This window comes from Bidens hawaiensis, unplaced genomic scaffold (genome assembly GCF_021521415.1).
Source record: "Bidens hawaiensis isolate Kalapana, Puna unplaced genomic scaffold, B.hawaiensis_p1.1 tig00022866_1, whole genome shotgun sequence".
NCBI lineage: Eukaryota > Viridiplantae > Streptophyta > Magnoliopsida > Asterales > Asteraceae > Bidens > Bidens hawaiensis.
Window position 1 is genome coordinate 64,320 of NW_027493564.1, and position 15,280 is coordinate 79,599.

Below are 15,280 nucleotides of genomic sequence, written 5' to 3' on the forward strand. Positions count from 1 at the left end.
GCGTGTTGAAAGTTTCTTCAATGTCTTTCAACATCGCTCCTGGCTCGGGGCTTTTGATGACCAAATCATCCATATAGACTTCCAAGTTTCTCCCGATTTGGGCATGAAACTCTTTGTCCATCAGGCGTTGGTACGTGGACCCTGCATTCTTAAGTCCGAAGGGCATCATTTTATAACAAAATGTACCATCGGGCGTCCGAAACGCGGTTTTGTCCTGGTCATCTACGGCCATGTGGATTTGATGGTACCCCTTATAAGCATCCAAGAAGCATTTAAGGCGAAATGGTGCCAACGAATCCACCTTAAGATCAATTTCTGGTAACGGATAACAATCTTTGGGGCATGCTTTGTTCAAATCTTTGAAATCTATGCACATGCGCCATTGTTTGTCATTCTTCGGTACCATTACGGGATTTGCAACCCATGTTTGATATCTACTAACGCGTATGATGCCTGCGTCAAGGAGTTCCTTGACTTGGGTTCTACACGCGTTAGTTTGTTCAGGCCCCATTACTCTGCGCTTTTGTACGACTGGCGTAACAGCCGGATCGCACTTGAGCTTATGCTCCGCCTTACTTCGGGGTACACCAGTCATGTCAGCTGGTGTCCACGCAAAGATGTCAGCGTTTTTCTGCAGTAGGCGTTTGAGTAAGGTGCGGGTGGGATCAACGATTGTTGGTCCAATGGTAACGGCCTGGTCGGGGTATTTGCCATTGAAGGCCCATTTTTCCGGTTCGGTGATGGTTGGTTTGGCCATTTTTGGTTTGGGTTTAGATGAGACAGATGCGATGCATACCTGGGGAATGCCAGTGATCATCGCTACACCCTCAGCTGTTGGCCATCCCATTATGCCGTGGACTGAAGATACCACGGCGTTGAATCTTGCCATCCCGTCTCTTCCGAATAGGATGTCGTACGTGTGGTGTGGCTTTCTCATCACGACAAAATCCACATCCTCTGTGCGTGAATGATTCCCATCGGTAAGAGTAACGGGGAAAGATAGGATACCCAGGGGGGTTTCTGTGCTGCCATCAAACCCTTCTATTGAAGCGTAGACCGTTTCCAAGCGTTCTTTGTCTTCATCATCCAGCTTGTCAAAGAACTGCCTGTACATCACCGTCGACGAAGCGCCGTTGTCAACAAGAGTGCGGGAAGTGATGTAATGCCCCAGCTGGCTTTTGATGACGATGGGGCCTTCTTTGCTGGGGCCTCCTGGCACTCGCGGGAAGCGCACCTCAGCTTCCTTCCACGCGCATGGTTCTGTCGCTCGTCTTTTTCTTCCTGCGACTTTGCCATGAACCATGTTGATGCTGATGTCGACGGGCTTTCGTCCGTTACCTCTGTACCGGTTGTCATTTCTTCCTCCCTTCCTGATTGATGCCACGAGATGTGAAAGTCTTCCATCCTTCACAAATGTCTCAACAATATCCTTCAGGGATGTGCACTCTTCAGTACCATGACCCTTTGTCCCGTGGAAATCACAAGATTTGCTTTGATCCGCATTAGGTTTCTGCCGGATCAATGGGGCTTTTGGCCATGGCAATTTTTCCGTGGCAAATATCCCCGTGACGCTCTTGGTGAGTGGCGTCCACCGGTGTTTTCGGTTTGAAGGGTGTGTGTTGTCCCTTCCGCCAACAAGAGGGCGAGAGCTGGATGAGGTGTCAAAGTTTACCCTTGACTGCCAAATACCTAGCCGCCTCTTTTTGTTCTGCCGGGCGGTCCTAACGTTGTTCTCCCTTGTCCTCTGCGTGTAGAGGTGAGTACTCTGGGGAAGATCTCTTCCCAGCTGCTTCTCTGTCTCGGCAAAGCGCTTGGCTGCCGTCATGATGGCATCCCATGTGGATGGCATGCCGTCCTTACCCGTTAATGTGCGGATAAGCTCTGGGTACTCGGCGCCCTGGATGAAAGCGGCGCGAACGAGATCTTCACTTACGTTGCCCAGACTCAGTTTCTTGGAGTTGAAGCGGGTGATGAAGTCTAGTAAAGATTCATCCTCCTCTCTCACGCAGTTGAGGATCGTCCACTGCTCTTCAGTATACTTCCTCTGCTGGCTGAAGTGCTGGCTGAACTTATTCTGAAAGTCCGCCCAGTCATATATGTGGTGGACCGGTAAACGATCGAACCATGCCCTGGCTGCTCCGACCAGAGTCATCTGGAACATGTAACACCACGTGGGCTCCGTCCAGTTACTGACGGTAGCCCCTGCAATGAACCTGTTCAAATGGTCGTCTGGGTCGGATAGACCATCATAAGTGCCAATGTTGGACATTTGTTTGGCACTTCTCGGGGCAATTGCTTCCGCAATGTCCCTTGCAAATTTTGACTTTCCTGCATTCGTAGCAGTTGGTCTGAAGGTTTTGGAGACGTCACGCGGGTTTTTCTCCGCGTTTGTTGGTTTAAAGGCTTCCCCAAAATTCCTTTTTGGCTGGGGGTCCGTTTCCTTACGCTTCCCTTTCGCCATATGGCGAGGGTATGCGTCGGTGTCGGACTCCCTCTCGTCGTCTGAGTACTCGCCCTCGCTGTTCATAATGAGGTGTTGGCGAGTACTGCCGAATTCGTCAGCCTGTTGAACTGAACGCAAGCGTTCGTCCAATTCAGCTTGGAACTCTTTCTGACGTGCTTCGGCCCACGCCTTCACTTGATCTAGTGTTTGGCGAGGGACCCTCGTTCGTTTTTCCAGCTGGGTATCGGTGAACCCCAGTGGAATATTTACTCCACTTGCCCCGACTTGGGTAGTCGGGGTAGTGTTCGTAAGGATTGTATAACCGCCGGTGTTCCCCCCAGTTGCTGGGGTTGTTACCGGGGTTTCTTGGTCGGTTACTGGCCTTTGGACCGGAGTAACGTTAACCATTTCTTCAGAAAATTCGAAAAAACTAAATTAGTTCTAGCTTTTGGTCCCACGGATGGCGCCAATGAAGAAACACTAAGTGACCCGGTGCAGATTATAGATAATCTGGGGGTTAAGTAATGTTTCTCACGAGAATGAGGTCCAACAGAGACGGTTGTTCTTCAGGGGACCTGCAAAACAAACACCGTAAGCTCGTCACTGAGAAGGGGGGGGGTTCCTCCTTGTGACCACCCTCCGGCGTGAGAATCAGACTAGGTTGCTCTGAATATAAGTGTATATTGAGAGATTGCTAGATAACAGGATAGCAGATGGATCTTACCATTCCAAGATGTTGGAGTATTTATAGCCGAAGGTAGGTTTCCTAGAAGGTACAGCCGGCTGAATAGTATTCCTGTTCTACCAACAGTGGACTATGCACAGGCCATACTGGTTGGTGGATAGGTTACGGCCAACAGTAACTATGTCGGCTGCACTATTCCTCCAACTGTAGATTATGCACGTCCTACCTACTGTGGATTATACGCAGGCCATGCTGGTTGGTAAATAGGTTACGGCCTTGCTCATTCCTTCATGTGACTACTGAAGTATCTATTGTCTTGTGCGTGTAGCCCTGCTGTCTGCGGGTAGCCTTCCCTGATGGCTTGTATCCGCAACTGCGGGAACAGGCGGGGTACTTCACCATTGGGAGGCTTTCCCTGCGTGTACAGCTTGCGTACTGCGCGTAAGGTTCTATGAGCATGGTGGGTCCTGCGGAAGCAGATGGCCTTTGCGCAGACGTCCCTGTTCAAGGTGAGTCTTGCGGGACCAACTGGGCTCTGCTGGGACCTACCTCTTCACGTTCACTGATTAAAATTCCTATCAATAATTTGTTGTATCTAAGTAGTTCTAGATCCTCATTTGCAAGAAAATCGAAAGTATAAAATCAAATCCAATATATAAACATGTCTTGGTTTTCAAGACATGTTTTTTTCGTGTTTTGTCACTTTGTATGAAAACAACTTTTTAATATAAGATGATAAAAAAAAACAATAATCATTTAATGAAACCTGGCCGTTGACCTTTTGGTTCAGTGACGCATAAGGGTGATGGTTAAGACTTTGGATCCTTTTATCTTAAGTTCAAGTCAAGAGGTTTTTCTCAGAATGATGGGTTTTCTCCATGATGGTATTCCTAGGTATTAAAACAGTTGACATCGTGTCTTAAAAAGCTAACTCGGGTATCAAAGTAGTTCCAAACTATTAAAAATATCTAATGAAACCTAATTTTTAGTTTTAATGAATCGAATGTTGTTTGAAAGCTCTTCGTTGGCCATTAATATATATTAATGATGGACAATAGATCATATTTATAATTTACATACTCTCATTCATAACTATTATATAAAAAGGTATAAAGATCTAGATCCGATTAATTAATCAATAGATTCACTTTCTGTTTCCTATAATACAACGGGAAGCATTACACCGACTTGCCGGAATCTAGACATCTGTTATCACTATACTACAAATCACCAGCTCGAGTCATTACACATAACCGACTCGGCCTCGGCTGAAACGACGTTCTACGCCTTTGCTGGTGAGACGACGGCCTAATCAACGCCGATAACGCTCGTTTCACCAAATCACCTCCTTCTACCGTACCTATTCGAACGAGCGAGTTCGTCATCGCGGATCGCCTCGCGTTAAGCCGGTTCGAAGGATACGACACCGTATTACGACTGTTGTGGTTGTTATTGTTCTTATTCTTATGCAAACTGCATCTAAACGAACCTGGATGCGAAGTGGGCGAACACATACACATCCTTCTAGTACTCGGTATCCGCTTCTTAGCCGTTCGATCTCTGTCTAGCACAGAGATCGAACGGCTCGGAGAAACCGAACGGCTTTCGATTGAGAATCTAACGGATGATAACGACGGTGAAGGTGACGGCGACAGGGATCGGTTTTGGAAAAACGGAGACGACGAAGTCGAAAACGTAGAGCTCGAGGAAGCGAACGAATGCGACGACGACGGCGGTGGCGAGTGCGACCGGAGAATTCCTTCGGTGGATTTTCGTGTACTAGCCATAAGTTTACAGTTTGAAATTTGTGGTATCAATTTCAAATGATAATAATTTATAAGATTAAAAAATGATGAGAGAGAAAATATTAAAGAGAGAATTAGGGTTTCTAAACTGGCAAACATGACTTCTCTTGAGCCATGTATTTAAAGGAAAAAATAAATATGGTTTTTAATTTTGGAAATTAATAATTTATTTTAATTGGTGTAAAGAGGATAGGGTTTGAGAAAACGACAAAAGAGGTAGCCGTTTTGATGTGAGGTGGGGTAGTGGTGGGGTGACACGTATCGAACACAATTTACGATGAGGTGTACAGTTGTTGGGTATCAAAGGTGAACTATACAAGAAAATGTTACTTTGTAACGGTTTAATAATGCCTCATACATGCAAACAATGAGATTTTTAGGTTGTTATATTTAACTTGTTTATTTGAAACATGTCATGTTAAGCTGGAATTTTAATATGTTTAATTAATCGGGTTATATTTAAATAATTAAGCGATTGATATGTTTAATCATATAGTTCATTTCAAAATCCAAATTTATATAAAATTAAACCCAGGCATTTAAAAGAGAGTTTATGGGCGCTGACATTAGTAAGGATTTTATCTGGATTGGAAGACGAGTGCATTTTGATATAATAAATTTAGCTAGTAGCTCAATTAAAAGATTCATTGAACACTAAAAGAAAAGAGTTTAATATTTAGACCACTCGTCAATATTCCGTTTAACTGAATTTGTTTCCTATTGCATGGGTCTCTCACATGAAGGGCAAACTTGTCTTTTGCCTTTAATATTAAGTGTTGGTTTTGGTTTTGGCCCTCAACTTGTTTTTTATTCAAATTGTACTACTAAAATTAACTGTTACTTCCAAAATGGTCACGCATGTCCCTAATATTTCTTTTTCATTCAGTTTCAAATAATAATATTATTTGCACAAGAATAAATACCTACCTAATATACACTACGATGTACATTTTGACATGCACAATAGATAGCATCTAACATGTTTGTAAACGAATTATTATAACACAGAATCTTAATATTTTGCCCAATAATAATCTAAATAAAAATATTAATAGCCCAATAGTCCAAAAAGGAACATAACGCGTACACGTACCTGGTTCATACATATATATAATAACCTAAAACAACCATAACATCTGATTCAACCGATAAGACATCTACTTAACAAAGTGCAGAATATATGAATCTACTCAGGATAAACATTGCAAATTATATGTGTTTTGAAATATCTATGAAAGATCACTATATGTGAAATATCTTGTTAGAAACAAAAGGAAGAATCTTTTAACATAAAGTAAGTAGTTTATTAATTTAGAACTTTAATTAATAAAAGTCTTAAAGAAAATAGCTAAAGTATAACCTCGTTGAGTAATCTATAATATCATGTGAGCCTAAGGGATAGTCAACTTCTCCTAATGGTTAGTACGATAATTATTTGAGTGTTATTTTATACTAGTAAATTATAACAAAAGTAATAGGAAAAATGAACCAAAGTAACAAACATGACTTGTTATTTTAATCGAAATGGTCTAGAGTTGACCTGGAATTAACACACCTTTTATATTAAAAGATCATCCGTAATTAAAAAGGAAAAATAACAAAATCCCATTTTATCATTATGATAAAATAATTGCAATATATGATAACTAATTATATAAATATTCTATATATTATTATCATATATAACAAAACTTTACAAACAATATAAAAATAAAATGGTTAGCATATTTGACCTGAATTTGACACACCTTTTATTAATTAATAGATAGCCCATAAATTTTGTGTTAGATTCGTGTTAAAACTAAGTTTTGCATAAAGTTTATTAAAAATTATTTTAAAGAATAACCTTATTACCTTAGAATACATGAAGAACTGTAATTTTATTTGTTATTTTAGCCTAAAACAAATAAATAAAAGTATGCTCTTTAATTTCACTGTTGGACCACGTTCAGTTAATTAATTACAATTTAATCAAGAATCATTCATTAGTTTATTATTATAAATATTTATAAATATATGTTACTATAAATTTTATTGAATAAATTATATGTACCCCAAATAGCCCTCCCCATATATGTTCCATTTGACCACATATATTATTAAAACCAGCATGTTCCCAACACCTATATCTTTTTCTTTTTAATATAATTGTATTAATTGTCCTTCATACAATAATAAAATCACTATTATGTAGATTCATTTAGTTGGCTATATATAATCTTCATGTTTTAATTTTTTCTCCCCCTTAGATTCTATATTTTATGTCGGCAAATACATTATGCATGTACACATCCAACTATTCAGGTTCATCCAAATTATTGGCACTTCCTTGAGAAAAGCCGAAGGTTAATATTACACATATGATTACATTAGATCTTTGAATTGTATGACAATCTACTGGCCATGCCTTCTCACAAAAAGTATTTTTTAGTTATTGGTGTATAATCCGAGTTGCTACCCCGTATACAACACAGTATGAGTACAACATACAATAAGTATTACGGGTGTAAAAAAACCGAAAAAACCAATCCAAAACTGTAAAAACCAAAAAATCTAAACCGAAGAAACCGACACAAAATAAAAACCAACAGTTTGGTTTTATGTTTTATAAAAACCAAATCAGCGGTTCAGTTTTGGTTTTGCATGTAATAAAAACCGAAAAAACCGAATCGAACAGAATTCCAAAATTTTATATTTTTATTTTAACTAATATATATATATAAATTTAATAAATATGTAGCTCAAATATTTTTAGTCAAATGTATAATATTCTATCAGTTAACAATTAACAAAATTATTTATACCTATATTCATTATTTTTAACCAACTTCTTTCTCGGCCTAAAAGTTTCAAGCTCAATTGATAAAAACCGAAACCGAAACCGAATCGAAACCAAAACAAAAACCGAAAAACAAAAACCGAACGGTTTCAAACATCCAAAAACCGAAGTTTGGTTTTAGCTCAACCACACCGAACCGCATCATGTATAGTACCATAATAAGTACATGGCAACTGTTCATACTCATACAACAATCTACAATTACGCGATTTTTTTTTCTTACGACATACATCAAGTCAGAACAATTGTTCATGGGTTTAATCTTGTCTTGGATCCATCCACGGCCATTATTGCCGCCACTATCTCTACCTCCGTCTTCGTTACCTTTGCCGTGACATCTTCCTTCTTGCCGCCATCTTTACTGGTCATCATATATATATATATATATGATCAGGATCATGAGAGAACTTTTTGGGAATTGAGAACTATGAGAACTATCTTGGACTACAAAAAAACCTAAAAATAAAAAATATCATAAAACAAAAAAAAAACATAAAAATAAAAAAAGTAAAAAAACCAAAGTTCTTATTTATCATCCCGGTTTCTAAAAAAAACGTAAAAAAAAATTCTCGGTTTAGCTAAATTATACATATACATATATGTATAATACGTACATATATCTACATACATGTTTTTTTCCTATACACATATGTATAATTTAAGGTAAATGATAATATATATGTGTGTACATTACATAACTAGAGATTAAATGAAAGTATACATATGTGTATAGGTATAATACGAATTAAAAAGAAAAAAATCGGTTTTTTTATTATACATATATGTATAATATGTACACACGTGTTTTTTTCTATACACATATGTATAATTTAAGGTAAATGATAATGTATATATGTGTATATTACGTAACTAGAGATTAAATGAAAGTATACATATGTGTATAGGTATAATACGAATTAAAAAGAAAAAAAAATTTCGGTTTTTTATATATATATATATGAAACCGGAATGAAATATAAGAATTTTGATTTTTTTACTTTTTAAAAATTTTCGGTTTTGTTTGTTTTATAATTTTTTAGAGGGTTTTTTAGTGGTCCAAAATGGTTCTCAAAGTTCTCAATTTGCCAATGGTTCTCTTAGGATCCTTACCATATATATATATATATATATATATATATATATATATATATATATATATATATGGTAAGGATCCTAAGAGAACCATTGGCAAATTGAGAACTTTGAGAACCATTTTGGGCCACATGTTTTAAAAATTAAGGGTTTTAAAAACCAATGGCATTTTTGTAAAATACAGAAACTTGAAGGGGCAATTGTATACAATTGAAAAATAGATAGACCACATGTAAAATAGACCAGTCTTCAAAACACCCCTCCCTCCCCGCTGGTTACGAATTCTCTGACGAACGAAGATCTAGGGTTTCGCAAAATCGCACCTCTCTCCGCAGTGCTTGTTGATGGTGTTTACTTCTAGTTAATCGCCGTGGTGCTTGTTGACGGTGTTTATCTTCTGGTTGATCGCCGTGCAGGTTAGTCTAACTCTTCAAAATCATTGTATAAAAAGTTAAAATGTTGTATAATTGTTGATTATTAGGTAATTTGTTTTGATTTTGTTGTTGAGATTTGTTAATTAGGAACTAATTTGAACATTAGAGATAATTTTGACAGTGCATAGCGAAATTAGGGTTAACTACGGCATTAGGTCTTTACAGGTTGCATATTTAGGTTTTATTCATTATAAGCTCAAAATTATACTAATATATTGAATAAATGATGATAGTTCATAACATTATAGAATAATTATACATATATGTATATATATGTAAATATACAAACATGAACATATATGATGTTGTAATAGATTGCATATATTAGGTTTTATTCATTACAGGCAAACACATCAAAGTAATTTATTGAAAATAAAATGATAGAAAATGTACATGAGTTTATATAGGTTTTTAAGCTTCGGTAATAGTTAGTGTATTTATAGTTGTTCAGTAAATTATTTTATACATACATGGATGTTTATGAAAACGTTGTTTGTTTATTAATCAGGTGCAAATTTACAGAAGAAAAAAAAGCCTAAACGTAAGTAGTTTTAACATCATGTTAATTATATATTAGCGGTAATGGTTACAATGTTATTTATATATTTGTGTTAATTATGTAGGTAAGAAAAGTGAGAGGATAGCTGTGAAACGAGCATGCAGATTTTCTAATACATATGATGAGGCAATTGAAATTCAAGGTATTGCTTAATTTATATATGTGTGAAATATGTTTAACTACACAAAGTTAAAAGCTGTTGATGTTATTATAATTTGTTTATACATATGTGTATAATGATGTTTTGTTTTAAAATTGTAGCTACACAAGTTTAAAAGTTATTGATGCTAATATATACTCTTTGTACATATGCAGATAATTATATTATATGCTTAATTAGGTTTAATTTTAGATGAAATTGTTAATTGTAAAATCTCTATTGTTGATTTTGTTTGTATGCATTGTAGACACTGATGATTTTCAAGATCCAATTAGGGAAATGCCAACAAAGACATTTAAAGTGCTTTAGAAGAAAAGTAAAGAATTCTTAATTTTTAATATTATGTATACTACATGTACATATGTGTATGTATAATTTGTTATACATATATGTATACTGATGGAGTTTGTTATACATATATGTATACTGCATGTACATATGTGTATGTATAATTTGTTATACGTATGTGTATGTATAATTTGTTATACATATATGTATACTACATGTACATATGTGTGTATAATTTGTTATACGTATGTGTATGTATAATTTGTTATACATATCTGTATAATTTGTTATACGTATGTTTATAATTTGTTATACATATATGTATAAGTGTATCATATGCTAAATTAGGTTTATTTAGATTAAATTATTAATTGTAAAATTATTATTGGCATGCATTACAGAAACTATTGATTTTCAAGAACAAATGGGAAAAGAATCAACAACATCTAAAGTGCTTAAAAAAAAGGAAGGAATGTGGAAAAAAGAATTTAATGATGAAGGTATTCTTAATTTTTAATATATGTATACTGCATGTACATATGTGTATGTATAATTTGTTATATGTATGTGTATGTATAATTGATGAATGTATTATTTATTTTAATATATGTGTGTAATATGTTTAACTACACAAAGATTAAAAGTTGTTGATGTTATTGTATACTATATGTACATATGTGTATAATTTGTTATATATACATGTATAATGTTCATATATGTGACACTGATGATTGTATGCATTGTAGACACTGATGATTTTCAAGAACCAATTAGGGAAAAACCAACAAAGATATCTAAAGTGCTTCAGAAGAAAAGTTAGGAATTCTTAATTATACATATGTGTATAATTTTTTATACATATATGTATAATGTTCATTTATGTGACACTGATGATTGTATGCATTGTAGACTCTGATGATTTTCAAAAACCAATTAGGGAAAAACCAACAAAGACATCTAAAGTGTTTCAGAAGAAAAGTAAGGAATTCTTAATTATACATATGTGTATAATTTGTTATACATATATGTATAATGTTCATTTATGTGACACTGATGATTGTATACATTGTAGACACTGATGATTTTCAAGAACCAATTAGAAAAAAACCAACAAAGACATCTAAAGTGCTTCAGAAGAAAAGTAAGGAATTCTTAATTATACATATGTGTATAATTTGTTAATTGTAAAATTATTATTGGCATATACTAAATTAGGTTTATTTTCTGTTATACATATGTGTATAATGTTCATATATGTGAACGTAAAATTGTAAAATCTCTATCATTGATATTGTTGGTATACATTGTAGATAATGATGATTTTGAAGATAATTTGCTATTAAAGAATCTCAAAAAGAAAATAAATAATATTGAAGGAGAAAACAGTGAAAAGAAAAAAGAATTGATTTTGGAAGGATCGCCAAAGAAAAAAGCAAAAACTTGGGGCATTCGTACAAGAACATCTCCGCACGCCCTATATGAAGCAGTTAAACTACTAACAGGAAGACAAAGGAATATTGTGAAAAGAATGGGTTTTGGAAAGATTTTAAAGTTACAAGTGGATAAGGTAAATTCAAAATTAGGACACTATGTTGTTGAGAGTTTTAACCAAAATCAAATGGCAATTATCATGAGCAAAGATAAACGTATACCGGTAACTGAAGAAGCTGTAAAGAAGTTGCTTGGAATACCTTCTGGAGGTATTAAGTTTAGAGAAGTTGAGTTGACTGAGAATGATGAGAAATTGCTATCACGCTGGAAAGCTAGATATCCGCCTTTACAAATTAGTCCCCCAGATATTATAGTGAAAATTTTGGAGAATGAGTACGAGGATGAAGAAATGTTTAAAGTTGACTTCCTAATGCTCTTTGTAACTACAATGATAAAGCCAACAAAAAATGAAAAATGCTTTAACCAGGATGTCTTTTGGGTTCGTGCGGACAAAATTTCTAGAGAATATGATTGGTGTGAATTCACAGTGGATGCTTTGAAAAATTGCAAAAGTAATTGGAAGCCATGTGATCACTCAAAATTTTTTGTGGGCCCTTCTACCTTTCTTGTGGTACATAGCTATTGCTCAATATCTGAACATACTTGTATAGTTTGTTTATGCATACACATGTTTGTAAAGATAGTAATAAACTATTTGTAGTGATCAAAGTGTTTAGTAATTGTTGTGCGTATATGTATAAATAACAGTAACTGGTTGTAACTTGTTTAAATGCAAAGGTCTGGTTGTAACTTTTTAGTAATAAAAACAGTAAGTTATAACTTTTTTGTAATAAACTATTTGTAGTGATCAAGTGTTTAGTAATTGCTGTACATATATGTATAATAACAGTAACTTATAACTTTTTAGTAATAAACTATTTGTAGTGATCAAGAGTTTAGTAATTGTTGTACATATATGTATAATAACAGTAAGTTATAACTTTTTAATAATAAACTATTTGTAGTGATCAAGTGTTTAGTAATTGCTGTACATATATGTATAATAACAGTAAATTGTAGCTTTTTGTATCTAGACGGTGTTGCATGCAAAGGTCTGTTATATATGTGAATAGTGATCACCTATTTGGCAATTGTTCATGTGTAGTGATGAATTGTGGTAATTTTAGTTTGTATATAAATAGTTTGTTTATGTAGATATATGTATAATAACAGTAATTGGTTGTACTTTTAGCTTTTATATCTAGACAGTGTTACATGCAAAGGTCTGGATAACGAGAGGACATTGGCACCAATTGCATAAAGGACAGGAAAGAGACAAGAAGATAGGCAGATACAAGAAGGTTTGAATGGTGGATTTGGAAAGGGAGAAGTAAGGGAGTTATATGTTGATGAGAATGACTATGATATTGAAAGTGATGAAGAGGTTGAAGTTAATAATGAAAGTTTGGAGGTAATAATTATTAATAAAGAACATAGATTCTTAAAAAATGTTCTATTATTTACTAATAAAAACATGTTATCATTTTTGTTCATAAAATCGTGTTGCCAAGTTGGATGACTTGTGTAACGTTAGTTTGCAAGAAAAGGGAAAGCTATAGGAGGAAATTAGAAAGTTCAAAAGAGTTTATCCTAATAAAGTTGAGGTGTTAGAAATAATCGAAAGGTATAGACAGGTCTATACAAGCTGTGTTGGTTTTGATGATGATGATGATGTAGGAAATATGGAAGTTGATAAAACGGATGCCATTAATGATGAGAGAAATGTGAAAACTGATAAAACGGATGCCATTAACATTTATCAAACACAAGACCCGTCATGGATGGAAGCGGCTGTTCAAGTTGTCGATGCTGTGGAATTCGTGAATAATGAGGTTAAAAAAATGGAATCTAGGCAAGTAGATGACACTGATGAAATGCCAAATTTCAAGCTGATTTCGCAAGAATCAAGTAGTGCAGCTCCAAAACTTTCAAACATTGGAGACGATAGCGTACAAAAAGAATTTTTGGGAGGTGATGTTCAAAGGTTAAAAAGAGAGGCAAAATTATCTCAATACGATATATCTCCATGGCTGGAAAGAGTAGTGGATTTAATGAAGGGCTTAACAAAAGAAGAAAAGATGATTTGGAACTACTTATTGGAGGGTTCAGTTGATGAGGGGTAAAAATTTTTGTCTTTATAATATGTTACATACCATAGGAATATCATAAACTTTTTGTAAAACTAATATAAATTGTTAATACATACAGGAACCCTGGACGGAAAAAGAAAGACAAAAGTCAGATTGTGAAAGATGGAAAGTATGTTTACACAAGCTCAAATTTGGATTTAAAAATATATGTTTGTTATTATTATACGTATATGTAATATCATATGTCATATAATGTTATTTGGTGACTTTAATTGTGTAGGCCATTAACCAAAAAGGAAAAGGCAGCACAAGAAAAAGCTGATATGAAAAAGAAAGAACATGAGGAAGTGAAAAGAACTATGGGGTATGTGTTACAAAACTGATTTAAAATTTATGTACATTGTTCAAAAAGATATAGAGTGATCTGCATGTACTTATTATATAATCATTGAACACATTTCAGGATATACAGTTTGCTTTTTTATTTAGAAATTGTATAATCTGTTAGTATTTTTGCTGATACATATATGTATAGTTACTTATTATAAAATATTGAACACATTTCATGATATACATATATGTACAAACAGTTTGCTTTTTTATTTAAAAATTGTAAAATCATTGTGTTACATATATGTGCAAATTTCTTTTATTATAATGTTTCAATGCATTCAAAACATTTTGTATATAGTCATTAGGTGTTACATGAAAATTGCAGGAACTCTGCATATGAAAATAACTATGGTTTAGAATGTCTGCATTTTGCTTTAGCTGAATTCACACCAATCACGCTAATTGGGTCGCAAGTTATTGACACTTGGGCAGCCATATTAAATTATGAAGAAATAAAAGGAGCAACAGTTCACCGTATAGACTGTTTTTCTATACATCCTTATTTGTATGCAAAAAAATTTATGATTTTTATTCTTTTTGATTAGTTAGTGATTCTAAAAATTAAATGGTGTTTAATTGTTTTGTTTTTCTGGATGATAGCCTGAAAATGTTTTGTCCAACACGGTGTTTGATCACGCATTGCAATTACAAACTTTCAAAAGCAATTTACTTTTGGTACTAGAAGGAAAAGAAGAGAAAATGTCATTAACAGATTACAGTCTAATAGTGTTTCCAATTTTGGAGAAATATCATTATTATTTAGTGTGATTCGACTTCAAAGGTTTGGCTATCAACGTGATTGACAATATGAATCCTGAGGAAACTGTTGTGACACTGCATGATGATAAAGATTTTTATAAAAAGTCGGCTGTAATGAAAGTGGTACGTTTTTACATTTACAAAAAAATATTACTATACATATAATCTTGAATGTGTATAATATTATAATACATATATGTATAATATTGTTATACACATGCGTACAGTAATATAAACCTGGG

General features: G+C 34.4%; 1 protein-coding gene across 1 annotated transcript; it reads right to left on the reverse strand.

Moving 5' to 3' along the window:
• Positions 1-4,348: 4,348 nt before the first annotated feature.
• Positions 4,349-4,915, reverse strand: LOC143566273 (uncharacterized). Its single transcript, XM_077053017.1, has one exon. The coding sequence runs from the start codon at positions 4,913-4,915 to the stop codon at positions 4,349-4,351; it is 567 nt and encodes a 188-aa protein (XP_076909132.1).
• Between the last annotated feature and the right edge of the window lie 10,365 nt (positions 4,916-15,280).